This window comes from Juglans microcarpa x Juglans regia, chromosome 3D, assembly GCF_004785595.1.
Source record: "Juglans microcarpa x Juglans regia isolate MS1-56 chromosome 3D, Jm3101_v1.0, whole genome shotgun sequence".
NCBI classification, from domain to species: Eukaryota; Viridiplantae; Streptophyta; class Magnoliopsida; order Fagales; family Juglandaceae; genus Juglans; species Juglans microcarpa x Juglans regia.
In genome coordinates this window covers 25,366,897-25,385,920 of record NC_054598.1, presented here as the reverse complement: position 1 = coordinate 25,385,920, position 19,024 = coordinate 25,366,897, and the positions used below count along the sequence as shown (strand labels likewise).

The 19,024-nt window shown below is 35.0% G+C and overlaps 2 protein-coding genes and 1 pseudogene across 4 annotated transcripts; 2 read left to right on the top strand and 1 right to left on the bottom strand.

Moving 5' to 3' along the window:
• Nucleotides 1–1,975: 1,975 nt before the first annotated feature.
• Nucleotides 1,976–8,325, bottom strand: LOC121255175 (annotated as a pseudogene).
• LOC121254201 (cytochrome b-c1 complex subunit 8-like) lies at nucleotides 8,171–14,444 on the top strand. Of its 2 annotated transcripts, XR_005938591.1 has the most exons (4): nucleotides 8,205–8,531; nucleotides 13,915–13,987; nucleotides 14,212–14,281; nucleotides 14,317–14,444. XR_005938591.1 is itself a non-coding variant. In XM_041154160.1 (2 exons), the coding sequence occupies exons 1-2, from the start codon at nucleotides 8,362–8,364 to the stop codon at nucleotides 13,961–13,963; spliced, it is 219 nt and encodes a 72-aa protein (XP_041010094.1). In that variant the 5' UTR covers nucleotides 8,171–8,361; the 3' UTR covers nucleotides 13,964–14,180. The 2 variants fall into 2 exon arrangements, 1 of the variants encoding a protein (XP_041010094.1); XM_041154160.1 differs by lacking the exons at nucleotides 14,212–14,281; nucleotides 14,317–14,444 and having other exon boundaries at nucleotides 8,171–8,531; nucleotides 13,915–14,180.
• Nucleotides 14,445–15,434: 990 nt separating this feature from the next.
• LOC121254200 (RNA-binding protein 48) lies at nucleotides 15,435–18,465 on the top strand. Of its 2 annotated transcripts, XM_041154159.1 has the most exons (10): nucleotides 15,435–15,933; nucleotides 16,135–16,218; nucleotides 16,288–16,368; nucleotides 16,542–16,681; nucleotides 16,813–16,877; nucleotides 16,967–16,974; nucleotides 17,042–17,099; nucleotides 17,554–17,616; nucleotides 17,730–17,946; nucleotides 18,070–18,465. In XM_041154159.1, the coding sequence occupies exons 1-9, from the start codon at nucleotides 15,872–15,874 to the stop codon at nucleotides 17,799–17,801; spliced, it is 633 nt and encodes a 210-aa protein (XP_041010093.1). In that variant the 5' UTR covers nucleotides 15,435–15,871; the 3' UTR covers nucleotides 17,802–17,946; nucleotides 18,070–18,465. The 2 variants fall into 2 exon arrangements, with proteins under 2 accessions (XP_041010093.1, XP_041010092.1); XM_041154158.1 differs by lacking the exon at nucleotides 16,967–16,974 and having other exon boundaries at nucleotides 15,440–15,933; nucleotides 16,135–16,368; nucleotides 16,813–16,929; nucleotides 17,730–17,817.
• The last annotated feature ends 559 nt before the right edge of the window (nucleotides 18,466–19,024 follow it).

Sequence of the window (19,024 nt, the reverse complement as noted above, 5' to 3'; positions counted from 1 at the left end):
CATCAACTAGTATGCATGCCACGGGTTGGGGCTGTTTGGGCAAGTTTCACTTTATTTTTTAAAAATCCAAAGGTATAGATGGTTTTAGAATGCGAAAAATATGAAGTCCATGAATTTTGGTTAAATTTGGAATCCGTTTGTAATTAGTAAAAATTTAAGGCCTTAACGGCTATTTTTGAAAATCTAGGTGTATTTTTGTACATACCAATTCTTAAAGCCTTTGATTTTGAAGCTCAATCATAGAAGTATTAATCCTAGCTTAGTACGCACTTGATTTCAACTGCTACGACATTTTTCGATTACTCAAGAAATTTGTAAGTTGACCTCTAACTTACACCTTAATAGATTATTTATGAATTATTAATAAATGCCTCATTCATGTTTCAATTATCATTTTGAGCATAATATCATGTTATATGATATATTGAGTGTATATTGACATGACAAGTGATATTACTACCAGTTTAACATAATACACGTATAAATGTCATTTTTACTTGAAAAGCTTGCTATATATGTACACGTCATGAAACACATTTTTCAAGCATAATATGAAAATGAATCTTTTCACGACCCCAAAAGTTAGGATGGGGAATTATCCTAGTGGAACTCTTTTGTCCACTCTGGAGTGAGTAAAAATGGAGTGGTAACCCTTAGGTTGATGAAGAACAGTCAACGGGTTTCGAATGAGTTCTTTTCAAAGAACGCCGAAGCGAAGTCATATGTTATGACACCTAATACTAGTGGGTGTATATATTATGATGTTATGATGATGTTATGTTGTATTACTAATGCATTGAGAATAATGTCTGCAGACAATGACGTAGTGCCAACATGATTTGTGTTACGGTTACCGGCAGGTGCCCATGGTGCATATGAGGAACCATGTTGCTACCAAATGTATGTTAATGACAGCTTTAATAAACGATGAAATGTTATGATTTTTTAAAACAATGAAGTATGAAATATTCTCTTTCGAAATGTCATATTTTTGGAATGAGAAAGTGAAAATATTCTTTGAAAGCGAAAATGCATCAAGGTTTTTCTAAAAATGTTGAGGAATCTAGATGGGAGGCACATGCACATTTTTTTGCATTTCATGCAATTTGTATTTATCATTCTTCATGCACAATTTATCTCTGTGCAAGTTGGTTGTTTAACTTACTGAAATTTCAAGTAAATCTCACCCCTTGTGGGACCACTATCATTCCCCCTAGAATGATAGAAGTTGTGACAGGATAGGTAGAGGATGAACATGATGGATCACTAGATGCAGATCGTTGAAGAGGAGTTAGACCTTGAACAAAATTAAAAATAATTTTCATGCTCATAAGTATTGACTCTTCATACTTCTGAGCGTATGAAATAGTTGATATAACCATAAAACTTGGATTAAGTATTTTGTATTAAGGAAATGTTATCCTTAAGTTTGAACTTATGATGGTTATTAATGCTATTGGTATGTTTTTAGTCCATTTTGGCATGAGTTATAACTAACCATCCTTATTCCACTGCGATTATTGCATACTACTAGATGCATACTTGGATACATTGCATATTAACTATCATGAACAGGAGTATGTAACCTTATATTACATGTCCCAATATCCTAAGTCTCTGTTCCATCCCAAGCGAAGGTTGGGGCGTCACATCTGGAGTCGAGTTTCTGTTTAGATGAGGGAATACTATATCCGAGTCAAACTCAATCAATCCAAAAAGTTCAATTTAGGCCTTGTTTTGTTTATACAGTTCAAATGAGATGAGATGAGATGTTTTATTAAAAGTTGTATAAAATATTATTATAATATTATTTTTGCTTTGAAATTTGAAAATTTTGAATTGTTTATTATATTTTGTGTGAGAATTTAGTAAAATTATAATGATAAGATGAGATGGTTTGGTTTTGTGTAACCAAACTAGCCCTTAACGTCAAGCTTGATTTCAGTATAATTGAGTCAAGGTTGACAGACATAACTCAATCAAGTTCAGCTTGATTACAGCCCTGCGTCGCAGCTCTTTGAGTAGTAGGAGCACCTTCATCATCTGTAGTACCCCAAACCTTGGTAAGGATTATGAACTAATTTAATAAACAAGTGTTATGGGGACCTAGGATGTCATTTTGAAAAGTTTAGAGCTCAAAACACAATAAGTACTATTGCAAGAGAAGTTTGCTCAAGTGGACATCGAGCAAGGATTTGTGCTAAAAGTTCACGACTTTCGTAAAAATTGGAGATACATGCATATTATACTAATATTTTAGTTGAATAATTACAAATTTACTCGAGACAAAGTTAAGCCATGATTGCTCGACCAAGTATACGGTTGTGAATATGTATAATTAATATATTAACTAAGTTTAAGCAAGTTTAAATATGATGTGTTAAAGTCGATTTGATATGATTTATATATTAACCAGGTTATATTTGGGTTGAATGAATTGATGTATTTAATTAAATAAATTGAATTATAATTGAGTCACATATATAGTATTGTATACCCATTAGAAATAGAACACTAGCTCATCCCATGAAAGCTTATCACCCCCTTCATATTATATACTCATGTTAATACTGTTAATGTGTTTGAGATTTGGATCTCTTAAAGTTGATTTATCTGCCTTATATAGAGCTTACAATACGATAAAGATATACAGATAAAGTGAGTCTCACAATATTTTTTGAGTATTTAGTGCTGCTCAAGAAATTCACTCGAATGGTTATAAATATTGTCGAATCTACTTTATTCTATCTCTCAGTCATTCAAGGCGTAAGAGTTTAGCCATGAATTCTAAAAAATCTAAATATGTGTATTTATAACAAAAACACATTCTATATTGGTTTTGGCATGTTTCATTTTGCAAGAACATAAAAGTCAAATGGTAATGGATAACACAAGATGGATATTATTAGTTAACAAGAGGAAAATACACTCTGGACTCTATAATTAATAGTTGTTTTACATTGTGTACTTCAAACTATTGACACATTATACTCTCAAACTATTAAGAAATTACAATATACTTCATCTGTTAGAATATGACATTTAAGATTATGTTATGTCACCTATTTTTCATTCATCTTACCATTTAAAATTAAAAGAAAATGACATTTATCATCTTTTTAATTAGCAATTTTACTGTAAAATTGATCAGCAATAATCTATAATGGTGCGCATTAACGTTCCTACATTCCTCCTCAAGAAGCATTAACGTTCTCATTCTTATCTCTCTCTCTCCACTCAAACCCCAGTATGAATAATGGCTCTATCTCTTCACTTGGAACAGTTGGGGGTATTTTGACTTGATAATTTTCTCTCAGAAAGAAAATACTAATAGAATCATCTTCACTTTACTCATTTTTACTATTTATTACAATAAATATAGAAATATTATTATGAGACTACCATCATGAAAAAATATAAAATATAAAATATAAATATTTCTTTATATTAATTAATGTGATAAAGAGTAATATTTTTCTTCATTCTAATCTTTGACATCCTTAATCATATTATGTGACACATTTTAAGGCTTGGTTTGGTTACAGAGACCATGCAAACAATCACATATCATCTCACTCATATAATCATTACAATTTTTTAAACTTCCACACAAAATATAATAAACAATTCAATTTTTTCAAATCTCAAAACAAAAATTATATTAAAAAAATATATTCTAACAATATTTTACTTAATTTTTAATTTTTATCTCATCTCATTTACCTGTGTAATCAAATGAAACCGCAATTCCAATTTAAATGGTTGATAACAGAAAGTACATATGTGATCATGGATGATAATATTTAGGATAAGAAAAACAAGTACAATTGGCCTTGTGCAGGCACCGCGCACTATCCAATGTGGGTTGGCCGCGTTGGATTAATGAAACCAGTTTCTTTTCTTTTTATGTTTATAGTGTCTTTCCCAAAAAAGCAATGCGAGACTTGTGCATACGATGTCTTTCCCAACTGCCATGAAATTGAATGCAATGTCTCTTAGATATCTATTAGATCTTCTATAATCATCTGTCTGTACTACTTCTTATTCTTCTTCTTATTCTACCATGCAAACTGTTAGTAAATCAAAGTCCTTGTCCTTTTCATCCTCAACTTGCTCTATTTGGGATGTACTGCGTCTCAAAAACTCTCATTTCTTTGATGAAATGCGCTGGTACAAGAAACAATCCAAGATCTTTGTTGCTCTTCTCAACTTATTCTCTTCTCCTATGTTAAGCCATTTTTGCAACTTCCAAATGCTTTCTAGCATAATATGCCAGTAAAATATGGACTCCTCTACTTCATCAAATTTTGTTCTATAATCAAGTTTTGATAATTCAACAGAAAGGCACTTTGGATCAAAACCATCACCAAAAGGCAGGTATTATCAAAGGTGAACCTTTGAAAAACATCTTGCAAATCAACCATAGTTTCTAGTCTGGACACATGATCAAGAACAAAGAACAGGCCTTTCAATACCTTTTGCCATATAGATCTCTCATGAAACAGCTGGAACTTCTTGTGTTTAACAAGCGCGTGAATCAACTTTCTATAGGATTTCCACAACTCCGAATCAAAGTTGAGAAGTATCCCATCTACAAAAAGCTCAAAAAGGTTCTTGAACTCAAGTCCCTTGGGGTAGTTGGCAATGTTTCTTGTCGATATATAGTGCACGTTTTTGGGATCACAAGTGACCAAAAAGTCCATGTTAGCAAACCATGTCCCATCATTTTGTTTAAGAACCTCGGTTGCATATTCATGGATGAATAATTATGGGTACAGTCCCAAGGGGAAGACTACCCAGGCACGAATTGAAACTAATTGTTTCATTTAAATGAAATGATTCGTTTTATTCCCAAACTTTCCTCCCATTCCCCCTCCCTCCTCCCCCTTTCCTTTGAAAATCCTAGAGACTTTTTCACTGAGAATCTCTCTCTCTCTCTCTCTCTCCTGGCTATGATCTCTTTCTCACATTTTACTTCTCAAGTATTCTTTTTTCTCTTTGAAATTGGACAAAGAACTGCTAAAAAGGAACACTGATTGCATGTACTTCCTGGCATGACCTTTCACCTGTAAGAAGGTCCGAAAAAACGATGTTGTCGTTTCGTTTGTTTCTATGAATCTTCTTGCTCTTATGATGTTTTCCTATGTTTTTTTCTTTTGCAATTTTAAGCTGCTTAGTTTGTTTGTTTTTTCAATTTATATTCTACAATACGTTTCATTCAACTGGTTGGTGAATTTACATGAATCAATTTGCTCTTAATTTTCTTGTTATTTTACTTGGAGATAATATGGAATTTCTATAAATTTTTAAGCCTCAGTACTGGTTGGTATTTCGAGACATTATGAGTTTAGTTTTTTAGGCATTCTGCTTTTTTGGTTTATGTGATTTTGGAAATATATAGTTGGTTTTTCCATAATAATTGCAATATAAACGACAATATTCCTCAAATGGATGTTACCCTTATGGCCAAAGACAGAGGCAACTTTAATAAGAAATAATCAGTTGGATTAAGAAGAGTAAAAACATTTTTGGGCATGCACATGCACCTATGAAATGTGGTGATAAGAAAACAGGGTAGGGGTGGGAGGACGGAAACACATAAATGCATAGAGATGTATACAAACCTGTGAAACCTGTTTGACAATGGAATTAAGGATGGACTTCCACTTGGAACCATAATTTGAGGCTGATGTAGTGTTCTTGCAGCTTTTTAAACCAATTTGGGTCTATATGTGACTACTTCTTTTCCTCCAGCAAAGAGAGGGAGAACTCCAGCAAAGAGAAGAAAAACTCTAGTGAAGAGAGGAAAAACTCCAATATGCAAAGGAAGAGATACATAAAAGAGAAGAGTACATCCAAAAGAAAGTGTTGGTTATTCTTAATGTTGCTATGTTGTGTTGGGACTTAGCTCTTTTGCCAAGTTTGTAAAGTTGTAAAGTGTTGTGAGTGTTGTCAAGTTAGACTGGTCACTTGTAAAGTTGTTATAAGTGTCTAATGCTCAAGAGTTTTCCAGACTTGTGATACATTGTACCAAACTTATGATGTTACAATAAATAATTGTTGTTTTCTAGAAATTTTCTGCTTTTGTGGTTTTATTTATATAGCAGTGCACAATCCAGCAATCATACTTCATAAGCAAATTCTTTGTGCGCGGTCTTGCGTGAAAATTGAAAAAAACATATTTAAATGTATAATGCTCAGGATAAGACCAGCTTCTAAGCATACTTAAATGTATGATTATATATAACAGCTTCTATATATACTCAAATGCTTAGGATAATGATTTTAGAAGGATAAGATCAGCTTTTATAATGATCGAGAATGTTCCTTACATGCAGTTTTAGATTTGACTAGTTTCCAAACGCAGTCGCTCATAATTCAAAATTTCAATCTTCAATTAGTCCAGACATAGTAAAAATTGTACTTCATACATTAAAAAATCGAAACCAATATAGAGTAGCAACTCTAAGAATACATCATCGAAAACTCGAAACCAGCATAGAGTAGCATCTCTGATAATACATCATAAAAAACTCAAAATATAAAACTATACAATGGATGAACTGATCTGAGAATACATTAATCAAAAACTCAAAATCCAAAATATCAATTCGGATTTAATTCATCAACTGAGCATGCCAATCATGATGTTGAGGATCCGTCTATAAAAATCACAACTTAAAATCACAACAACAAATATAAAACTCGAAATACTTTTAAAAAAACATGGATACCCGGTAACTTGGAAAGAAGCCCAAGCAACATTCCAACAACAGGCCAGTTTAAGACCGGAGTTATTCTCTTCCAACTCCAGACCAGGTAGAGAGAGAAAAAAAAAAAAAGGGTGGAGCGACTGGTCGAGCTGAGGCCAGATTCACCAAATGAGGCGGAGAGAGAGAGAGAGAGAGAGAGAGAGAGAGAGAGAGAGAGAGGAGAAAATGACAAACTTTTGATGAAAGAGGGGAACGAGAATGGTGCTGGTGCTTGTGGCGACCAACACGACTGTATATAGACGAATTGTTAGAACTGTAGGATAAAGTATTGTATGTACTACCAAAAAATTAAGCAATACAACTTAACAAGCCAGATTCGGGTTTGGCTCGATTAAACTCGCATTCGGTTTGATTAATTTATTAAATAAATTGTGAGGAATACAAAAATTTTATGATCGATTAATAAATAATATAATTTATAAAAAGAATATTTTTTCTCATCAGCTACTATTGACTGCATACACCTCATACCCTATGAAAAAATATAGAAAAAATAGTCAGGTATAGGATATGTGCAGTGAATAGTAGTTGATACATAGCAAAACCCTATCATATCTGTATTTATAATGAGAATATTTTAAAACAATTAAAATATTAGAGAAAATAATATTCATAATGCTAAACATGTTACCTACAACCTCGAGAATCTAATAATTGATCAATAATTCTATGGGCAACCGGGGTGCGTCCTCGCCATAGCCCCGCGTCTGACGTGGCCCATGCCACGTCAGCACCGTATTAAAAAAAAAATCAAACACCAAACTCAATAGACCACAAAATCGCAAAGCGGGAAATCACAAAACACATAGCTTCGTCCGTCTCTTTCCTCTGGGTTTCGTTTTAGAGAAATATTTTGGCTATAAAGAAATTACATAAAAAGAAATTTATAAATTGACATGACTTGATGCAGAATGTCAAATTGTAAAGTTATTTTTTATGTAAAGTAGATTTAATGCATCACATGAAATCACGTCAGTTTGTGAATTTATTTTTATATAATCTCTTTATATTTATAATAATTCTCTAAAATTTAACTTGATGAAAATGTCAAGTTTGACCCGTAGTGAAATAAAAGTTAAATGAGTAAGGCTTGACCACCAGACTTGATCACCCATTACTCACTCAAACTATAGAGTCAAAAGCAAAATTTGGATTCTCGGAGAGAAATTAAAAAAAAAATTATATTTGTAATTTTAAAGTATACAAATTTTGCATAATTATTTTTTAAAAATAAGTAAATCTAAGATTCACTTGAAATAATTATTTTTTAATAACAAATCTTATTTTTTTTAGAGGAAATGTTCGAGATTTTTACATTCTAAAATTCAGTCTAGTATTAATTAAAAAAAAAAAAAAAGGAAAATTCCTAAAAAAAAAAAAAAAAAAAAGGAAAACGTACGTTTGCGCTGGCACGTGCGAAAAGAAATCTCCGTGTTCGGTCACAGATCGAGCATCGGATTGATTAAAATCGGGATCTTCTTAAAGGAGCCCCCAAATTCCCAATCTCTCCTGACCTAATAACTCCCAGAAGGCAGACCCAGAAGAATACCATCGTCTCGTTCGATCAAACAGTTTTGTTGAGAGAACAATGGGGAAGCAGCCGGTAAGGATGAAGGCGGTTGTGTACGCTTTGTCCCCGTTCCAGCAGAAGGTAATGCCTGGGCTCTGGAAGGACCTGCCCGGCAAGATCCACCATAAAGTCTCCGAGAACTGGTTCAGTGCCGTCCTCCTCCTCTCTCCCCTCATCGGCACCTACACGTAATCCTTGCTCACCTCTCCTCTCTGTCTCGTTCTCTAATTTTCGAGATCAGCGTTAGAGTTTCTCTTTTTTCTATTTTAGATTGGTTTTATTTTTCTATACGAGGTTTTTCTATCTGTGACTTCTATTAGACTGTGGTATTAGATATATGATTCGGAGATTTTCTCTTGTTGTGAAAACTGTGATTCGAACTTTATACGAGGGACTGGTATTGGATTGAAATATAATACTGGGAGAATTTTTTTTTTGGGAAAACTTATTAAAAAAAATTGTTCTTTGGGAATACAGAATTTTCACTGGTAGATTCGAGATTTTTATGGCATTTTAGGCTCTATTTGGATGCAAGACTCAGCTGAGATTAACTCAGTTCAGTCTAATTTTAAGTTGAGTCTAACATCTAAATACCTAACTTTCAAATTACTAAACTCATCTCAACTCAAAGCCTCCTTACATGTAGGATCCATATCCTTTTTAACTCAACACATCTTTATACGTGAGAGCCACAACCTTTCAATTTTTCATAAATAGTACTAAATTCATCTTAACATCTAAACACATTTAAACTCATTTTAGATGGGTTTCACATAACTCACTCCACGTACTCAACTCACTACTATTCATAAAAAGCTTAACTCAGCTCAATATCCAAACGCAGCTTAATCTCTTTTTCATTTAGATAGACTAAGGAGAAGACTGTCAAACGTATAACTAAACATTCTTAGAACTTGAACCTACATATCGGGGGAGTATAAGTGGTGGATGAGATCTTATATTGCTTGGGAATGAGAAGTTATTACCCTCCATCATGAATTTCAAGGAGCTCCAATTGTACTGCTAAGTAGTCTTTTAGGCTACATTTGGTTGCAAAATTTAGCTGAGTTCAATCTAATTTTAAGCTGAGTCTAATATCTAAATACTACTCTCAAATTACTAAACTCATCTCAATTCAAAACCTCATTACACGTGAGACCCACAATCTATTTCAACTTAACACATCTTTATACCTGAGACTCACAACATTTTTCAACTTCCCATAAAAAGTACTAAACTCATCTTAACATCAAAAAAAACTTTAAACTCAGTTTAGATGGACCACACATAACTCATTCCACTACTCAACTCACTACTATTCATAAAGAACTGAGCTTAGCTCAACATCCAAAAGCAGTCTTAGAGTATTGACCCAAATGTGCATGAGCCTCACTTGGGGCATTAGGACGTCAGGAATTCAAGGCAGAGATTGTGATACCCCCTATTGAGTTAGTATTGATGGTGAATGGGATTCCACAAAGTTTTTGTTCTTTACAATGATTCCAAGGGCCTACAATTACCATTGACTAGAGTTATGATCTAGAAAGTGATTACCCCCAATCCTTTTACAGTTCCATTAGCAAAGTAGAGAGAGCAGCACAGCTTAAGTAGATCCCATCTCTCTAAATACACAAGATGTATACAAATGAGTACACCTAAATACAAGCTAATGCAAAACATTACTAAAATAAAACAGTACAAATATTCCCATCCCTTACATGATTCTTCACCCAAAAACTTAAAAGTGCTAAAGAAAAAATCCCTAAACTCCCCTATAAAGCGTTCACAATCTTCAAAACACCTCCCATTTCTTTCTAGCCATAAGCACCAAAACAAACATAAGGGAATCCTCGTCAACACTACTGCACTGCCTCTACATCCCACTGAGCCTTGCCAGCAAACCAAAAAAATCCACCACATGCATAGGCATCACCCAAGCAATGCCTACCCTTGCTAAAATCTCATTCCACAATATTGTCGCCACCTCACAGTGAAGAAAAAGATGGTGAACAGATTCACCATCCTTCTTACACATAAAACACCAATCAACCATAAATAAGCCTCTCTTCCTCAAATTATCCATGGTTAATATTTTCCCAAGAGATGCCAACCAACAGAAAAAAAAGTAACCTTGCTAGGCACCTTTGCCCTCCAAATGCATTTCCAGGGATAGTCTTTAATTCCCTGACTAATTAATGCCTTATAAAAAGATTTTACAGTAAATCTGGAGTTATTTGTTTGTAACCATAGCAGGCTGTCCTCTCTATTCTGATCAATTTTCATATCAGCCCAAGAACATTTTGAAGGCAAAGTTGGGTCAGAAAAGAGAGTTTGTTCCTTTTTTTGACAAAGAACAATCCTAGTAGACTAATTTGAGATAGGAATGGCTAAACTTATTGTTCTAGGAAGCAAGCTAATGAAACCAAAGATCAAGAACATCTTTGTTTAACGAATTTCAGTCAAAAAATCTCTTTTCTCCTTTATCCATCATGCTATGATTGCTAGATGGCATTTCAAGATCCTTATTCTGGCATGATCCTGCAATTGAGCCTTCCATGTCAAGTGAACTGTAGCCCCAAGGTTACTCATATCTAGGACAAAAGGGAAACACAAGAAATAGTTAGTATGAATAGGAAAGGATATTTGGTATGGAGACTCCTACGACACAGCATGATAGATTGAAGTGGAGGTCTAATAATCACAAGAAATGTACAGTTAAGGCGTACTATAAAATTTTGTCAACACAGGATCATACTCCATTTCATTGGAAGAATATTTGGAGGTTTTGTGTGCCTTCTAAAGTAGCATTTTTTGTTTGGAATGCCGCTTTTGGGAAGATCTTGACCACGGACAATATGAGGAAGAGGGGATGTGTAGTGATGGATTGGTATTATATGTGTGAAAAGAATGGAGAATCTGTGAATCATTTCTTACTACACCGTGAGGTAACAAAGGTGTTGTGGGATGAGATCTTTCAAAGGGTTGATGTTGCTTGGGTTATGCCTTTGAGGGTGGTGGAGTTGTTGAAGGAAGATGCAAGGCTATCATCAAGTGGCAGCGGTGTGGAAGATGTTCCCGGTGTGTATCATGTGGTGTATTTGGTCGGAAAGGAATACGTGTTGCTTTGAAGATAAGGAATGCACAATGGCGAAACTGAAGAATTTTTTTTCTCCACACTTTACTGCTTTGGTTTTCTGCTATTGTACTAAATGGGGACAATGTTCGTGATTTCATGTCTTTAATTTATCGCTCTTAGAATGTATTAGGTGTTCTTCTGTATACTTTCTGTGTACACAGGCTATGCCTATTTCATTCATATCAATAATATTTATCTCTAACTTATAAAAAAAAAAAAAAATGAATAGGAAAGGAAGTCAACTGGTACGTAGCTCCTATGGTCTACACTCATCTTTATATCTCCGTTCGTCATTGTTGATAAGGAATGGGCTTCTACCTTGAAGAAGCTCTGACTTCTTTGCATAAATAACCCAACCAAACATTTCCATCTGAAGTTAATAAAAACAGTTAACGAGTTAAAAGGGAAGACCAGATGCCATTAACGGGCACTCGAACATATCATTGTGATAGGGTCTGTCCTAACTAGTGATTTAATTATATATCAGGTGTAGGAAATAATTAGTTCAAAATCAATGCATCTATTGCAATGATTCCTCTGGTATGCTACTTATATCTAGTATACTTTGTTTACCTGAAATTGAGGTAGTATGTCTCATTGTGGTTGGTACTGCTTGGGAGTTGGTTATACAGGGTTTTCAATGAGCATCTTCAGAATCTACCTTTTTATAATGCGGGGTTTTCCACTTTAGCATCTTCAGAATCTGCCTTTTCCAAATATTATGGGTGTATGCACACCAAAATAGCCATGTCTCTGGACATCTAATGAATCTTTTCAATGGACTAAGGGGTTGTTTGGATGTTGAGATGGTCGCATCACATCTCAACATCCAAACACTACTCAAATATACACTTTTCAATTTCAAATTTTCAAATTTTTCATCTAATCATGAGGAAGAAAGTCGACAGGTCCCCTGCATCATTAGATGAGGGACACGCTTTCTCCACTGAGCTAAATATGTTACTGGCTTAAGAAGGGATGGAGCTAACAAGAGGTTTGTAGGCCCCGAGTGGTGTACGCTAAGGTAGTCAGCATTTGGGCCGGTCGGTAGAACAACCCTCGACCTAATGATTACAACTTTCTTAAACTTCCAAACAAAACACAAAAAACAATTCAATTTTTTCAAATCTCAAAATAAAAATAACATTAAAAAAATTATATCCTAACAATATTTTAACTTTATAATTTTTTTTATTCAATTTTTTCTCTCTCATTTCCTAAAACCCCATAAGACATCATAACTCAAACCATTTCATTACTATTCATAAACCATTTCACTACTATTCACAGATTTCTCATCTCATCTCATTCCCTAAGCATCCCTTAAATGTCCATGATTTTCTACTTTCGGTTGTAAACCCTAGTTAGGTACTTCTCTTGTGTACTTGGACTATGCATTTTTCTCTTATGAATAAAACTTCTTGATTAGCTATCAAAAAAAAAAAAAACCCTGTATGAATCTTGCTTGTTGGAGGGAACTTCGTTTCCTTATCAATAAGGTGAACTGGTGTTTAAATGTGGGGTTTGTTGTATCGACTTTTTTTGCTTTGTTCAGATTGTTGTTTGGGATTGGAGGGTATGAGTTGTTTGCATGCCGAAAGTGTCTCGTATGCTTGTGTGTGCATGTGTGTTGTGTGTGCTTGTATTTGTGTAATCATCCTTCTCCATTAGCTGTTGGGTAGTGGTTACAATGGCACATGTTCACAATATCAGCCTTGAAGTTTGCAATGTGATCACATAATTTATTTTCTATCAACAGGTAATAGAAAATGTTGTTTGACATTCTAAGGTGCAAGGTAGACATTTTTCAAGTTAGTGGTTCGTAATGAGAGAAACATTTCATCTCCCTGCAGTACTTCGAAACTGAATGTGAATTAGTGCTATTTGGTATGATATATATTTTGTGATTGTGTTATTGATTGTAAAACGAGTACTTGAATTCGTATGTTGTTATCCTAGCAGATGTTGATGGTGAGGAACTTGTAGGTGTGAGACAAATTTCTTTGAGATGGAATTGGGCAGAAGTTTATCATGATGTTGTTCATGAAAGATGGTTGATCAATGAATTGTCTGGAAGCATAAACATATTTTGCACCATTTTAGTGGCTCATGCACGAACTTACTGCTTTTCTTCTGTCATGCATCATTGTACCATATGAAACAATGCTCAGAAACAGGGAAATGAATATGGACGGTGTCATTTTAAGCTCCGCTGTTGTTGCGATCTGTAATTGCCTTACATTTTTTTGTAGTAATATACATGGAAGTTGATTTAGCAGTGGATTTTGCTTGGAAAATGGACAAACTAATATGCTTCCTGTTCTTCCCCTTTTGTAAATTAAATATCTTTTGATAGTAAATTGTGCCCATTAGCTTCCATCTGGGATACATTGCAATCGGACTATTTTTCCTGAGTTTATATCGATTGGATGCAGATATGTCCAACATTACCAGGAAAAGGAGAAGTTGGAGCACCGCTTTTGAAGTGCATAGATGTCCACTTTCACAGTAAAGCTCCTCCTCGTTTTGCTACAACTTTGATGAAGTTGTGTCAAGAGATTTGAGTTATTGGGAATTTTTCGGACAATACATGTTTGCCTACTTTTGCTTGTTAAAATAAATTGGTGGATTCGGTCAAGTGCACGAGTCTGATGTAGAATGTGGAACTGCATAATTATTGAGAGTGCATCTTCTTAAATAATTTCTAATCAAGTCACTCATCTAATCTTCAGGTCAATACTTTATATATCATGCAGCCGGAAAAGTGGGATTCATAAAATATTTAATAAAAGATAATTTGCTTTTCACTTACAAAGAAATCACTGCATTTGTAAGAAATAAACGGCGGCCGGCCCTAATGGATAATGGAACTTCTCCGGTAGATGTGCATATTTGTGTTTGTTTTTCCGCACGTAGATGTGTTACTTATTTATACGATAACTAAGCATGGGATCTTTGATGTCAAGAACGTACATGTACAGCTATCCTTAAAATAATTTTTGCCCCCACCAATTTAGATCAATTGGCATGTACTATGTTAAGGCAAAATTGTATCTAGGATACAATAAAGTCCATAAGAATTATGTTGTTTGATTGCGTTATGCACTTCACGATTGGAACACCAAAAGTTTTGTGATTCTGTCAAAATCTAATGACCATTAACTCTTGAGTAAATTGGAAGAGACATACACTTAAAAAAAAACTGTTTTTATCTTTGATTAGGCGTGTCTTTATATAGACATTAATGATTGTTAGAAGGCATTTATTGTTAGTTGAGCAGTTTTCGACAGTTAAAAATAGTTTATGATAGTTAACCCTGAGGGATAGTTCAGCTGATCTAATCTTGCGTTTGCTCTCTAATAGTCATCAGTTCGAATTCCCGTATGGCCACTAGAGGTTTACCTGGTCGTTAACTTCAGGGTCTCATGGGATTAGTAGAGGTGTGCGCAAGCTAGTCCGAACACCCACAGTTATAAAAAAATAAATAAGATAAACATAATTTTTTTTTTATCTCAACCTTTGAATCACACTAGAAATAAATGTAATTCAATATTGACTGCTTGATCTGGCTTATTTTTTATTGTACCGCGCAACCTTCATTGCTCATTTATTCTACATGGTAGAGCCGAGTTATGTGCTCGCCCGAGACTTATATGTCCGAGATTTCTTCCCTATATTTACTTTGCTTTATTTCTTTCCATGTGAATTTTTTTTTTTAAAATAGATTAAAAACACTATTAAATACCGCTATTCAATTAAATAAAATCACACATTTGTATTCACATATTTATATTCCAATATAATAATTTGGAGAATTCTAACATTTTTCAGCTGTCGTATGCCTTTTATTTTCATCTGTCTACATTTACATTTCAATTTAAATTGAGTGATTTTTTTTTTATACATTAGGGAAGGGAGTCGAACCCATTATCTCTACAGAGATAAGGAAAATTCTATTCGTTGGCCTGGTTTTTAACACACTGGCCACGCCTCCAAACTGGTAGTATGTGAAATGACCAAAAAGCCCATAAATTGTAATGTTGCATCTTCTCTTCCCCGTGGCCCAGCCTGCCTCGGACTTCGACAAACAACTTCATTTCTCAAAACAGAACCCAGCTCTCACCCTCCGTTCGACGGCGACTCCTTCAGCTTGCCGCAACCCATCACTCGACGTCGGCTTCCTCATTCGACGGCTTTCGTTCTTTAAACCAAAAAAACCCATCACTCCAAGGCTAGGTCACTCGACGGCGATTTCCTCACACCGCACCAACTCATCACTCGACGGAAGAAGGACTGCGCGATACTCATCAGCTTCTGTATTCGACGATTAGATCTATACAGAAACGTCTGAGCAGTTCGGAATTCGGGAACTAAAGGAAGGAAGTAAATAAGATGCCTCGTTACAAAGACGAGCCTCCGGCTGTTCGCGTCTACACCGTATGCGATGAATCCAGGTCGGGCCTTTCTTTCGAATATTCTCTTTTTTATTGTTTCCGTGTTCCCTAACCCCTCCCCCCCCTCTCTCTCTCTCTCCAAGAGAGAGAAAGAGAGAGAAAAAAAAATACACTGGAAAATAAACGAGTTTAGGGAGTGAGCAAACCCTACACATAATTTTTTAGTTCCATAAAATTTCTGTTGTTTTGGGATTAAAATAGGTACCTGATTGTGAGGAACATTCCGGCCTTAGGATGTGGTGACGAGTTGCTCAAATTGTTCGCTTCATATGGTGAAGTTGAAGAGTACGTAACATTTCTCCCCACTCCCCCACTTAACTGCCTTGATTTACTAGTTTTAATCTGTTTATTCAGGTGTAAACCAATGGATGAAGAAGAATGTGAGCAATTCACTGATGTTTACTGGATCAAATTCCGTCTGGTCAGCAACGCCAGGTGATAGATCGTATAGCTTCTGTGATGCTCTCATTTTAATGAGTAAAACCCAGTTTAGGAACATCACTAGAGAATGTTTTAGATTTTGTTAGCGTGCACAATAAGTTTAGAATGGCATTTGTTGATTAGGTGTTGAACCGCTTTTTTTTTCTTGGTATTTTTGGGGTTCATAGGTTTGCGAAAAGAAAATTGGACGAGTTTGTTTTCCTAGGAAATCGGCTGCAGGTTTCGTATGCTCCACAGTATGAGAGTCTTTCCGACACGAAGGATAAGCTAGAAGGCAGGACAAGGGAAGTTCTGACTCGATTAAATCGTATGTGTTCATGCCATATTAGGAACATAACTGTTTATGTGCTGCATACTATAGGGACATCTTCATCTTTCAGAAATGAATCCTTTGTTGTACAATTTTGTTTCTTGTTTGTGTCGTGGTTCTGTTCTCAGCCGGGAGATCAAAAGGGCCCAAGGTTTTGGACCCCAGTGGTGCTTCCACTGAGAATTCGTTGATTGTAACTCCCTCACAAATGAACTGCCTCCCCAAGTGGGACACTCTAACCAAAGGTAATTTCATATTTCCCAATTCAAAAACCTTATGCAGGTGTTTCTGTTGCAGTACTGGTGATTTTTCTTATAAAAAAAAAAGTACTGATGATTTTTCTTTTCTTTTTCATAGGGACTCTGTAAATTCTGTTAATAATTCTTCTCCACTCACACTGGTTTCCTCTGACCAGGTTTGTTACTATTTTTATGCATTGACTTTGTAAATATTTTCCTTACCTCTATTGACACTCTTTAATTTACACTTTTTAAGTAAGGGAAATTGTTTTTAACCACAGCAAGAAATCCCGCTTGAAATGGAATTTTTATGATTTGCACTATCGTATCCTAATAGGAACATCCATTCTCTGGTATCTCCCTCTCAGTCAGTTAGCAACTTAAAGCATTTGGCTTAGTATATACTTTGTGGTCGCAGTTTATCCCTTTTGAAAGAAAATTTGTTTCCTTTTACATCTATATAGCGAGATATCACACAGAATCTTTTGTGAATCTATATTGGATTTTATATTTGGCTCCTATTTTACTAGACTGTGTTAAACTTGGATCCTTTCATGAAAATTTGTAAAAGTTGCCTGATGTACATGCCCCAAGTCTGATATTTGATTCTGGTCGTATTTTTTACTTCAGGATTATTTTGCATCTCAATCGATGAATCACACAGTTCAGTTGGTAAGAGAGAAGCTCAATAAGGTGATAACCCAATCCATATACTCATGCCTTAAGAAACTTCTCATCAGTGTTGAGTTTTAGAATGTGATTTTTGTTTATTTATTTAATTTTGCAATCAACTTTTTTCTGTTTAGATTCAATCAAGTAGTGAGCATCTACAACCTGCACCAAAGAAAACACGAGTAGACAACAGAAGAAGAATCTAATGGATTGTGAATGGTGGTCAGAACTGATTAGCATCCAGAAAATGTTTTTCTATTTTTTGTATCACCTCAGCCTTTTGCCTCTCACATGTGCACGTGTTGACTGCACCTGCGAGCAACCATCCATCACATCTTGATAATGTAGATGGTACTTTTTTTTTTTAGTTTCTGAGGGTTTTATTACTATTATTTTGGTCTTTCTAAGTGTATTTAGATTATGTAATCCTTGTATTCTTTACGACTAACGTGGTAAAAATCTTTTTTGTTATAGGTACATAAAGATAGTTTCACATAATTGTAGTATTTTGCTTTTGGTAAGTCAAAGGAGATCATGTATTGTCTACGAGTTAATCTATATGGAAACTGAAGAGGAGTCACCAATTCTTCAGATGTCTCACTTGCTCGAGTCCTGCCTTATGCAAGCTAGAAACTCGGGTGCCATAATCTTTGGGATGTATGCTGTAATGGATCGATGAAGTTGAATGGTATTTCTCTGGAGCATTTGTTTTCCATTAATGACGTCATGGTATCTGTTCTTCAGCTTTCCCAATTGGTTTTCATGATAAAGTCATGGTCTCAGGACTTTATGTTATTAATGTTAAAAGATGTATGCAGAAGTGTAGACATAAGCATAGCTGGAATGCAATTGGGACTGTTATCATGAAAATTATAAAATGTGTGAATGCAGATGCCATGATATGTTGCTTGAGTGTGGCCTTACAAAAATGGCTGGCTAGACTCGAACGATATGAGCGCCATGGTATGCAGAAGAGTTGTTTAACTTCAACGTTAACTGATTAAAAAAAAAAATTGCTTACATATGAACTCATAAATACCACAGGAATCCACGACATGGGCTGTTTCCCTTTATCTCTGTAACACGAACACTGTATTCTCTGATAAAAAGCACCAAACGCATGCACTTCTCCCTTTCGTATCTTCTCCTCGTCCTCATCTCCCTTCCTCTGATGTTCCGCTTTTACTAATTGACATACCGAACATTTAGCTACGAATATTGCCTTATACCACCAAGTTAGCAAATTTCAGGGCTTTCTGTTGCTTGGCCGTCTCAGGAAAGAAATGACTGTCAAATTCTCCTTTCTCTCTCTCTCTCTTTCCCTTTTTTGCTCATATTCTAGGAGGTTAGATCTACCATTTTTTGTCTTCCTCACAGCTCACACGCACCATTACAATGGATTGATTCCTCACTCTCCATCCAAGACACC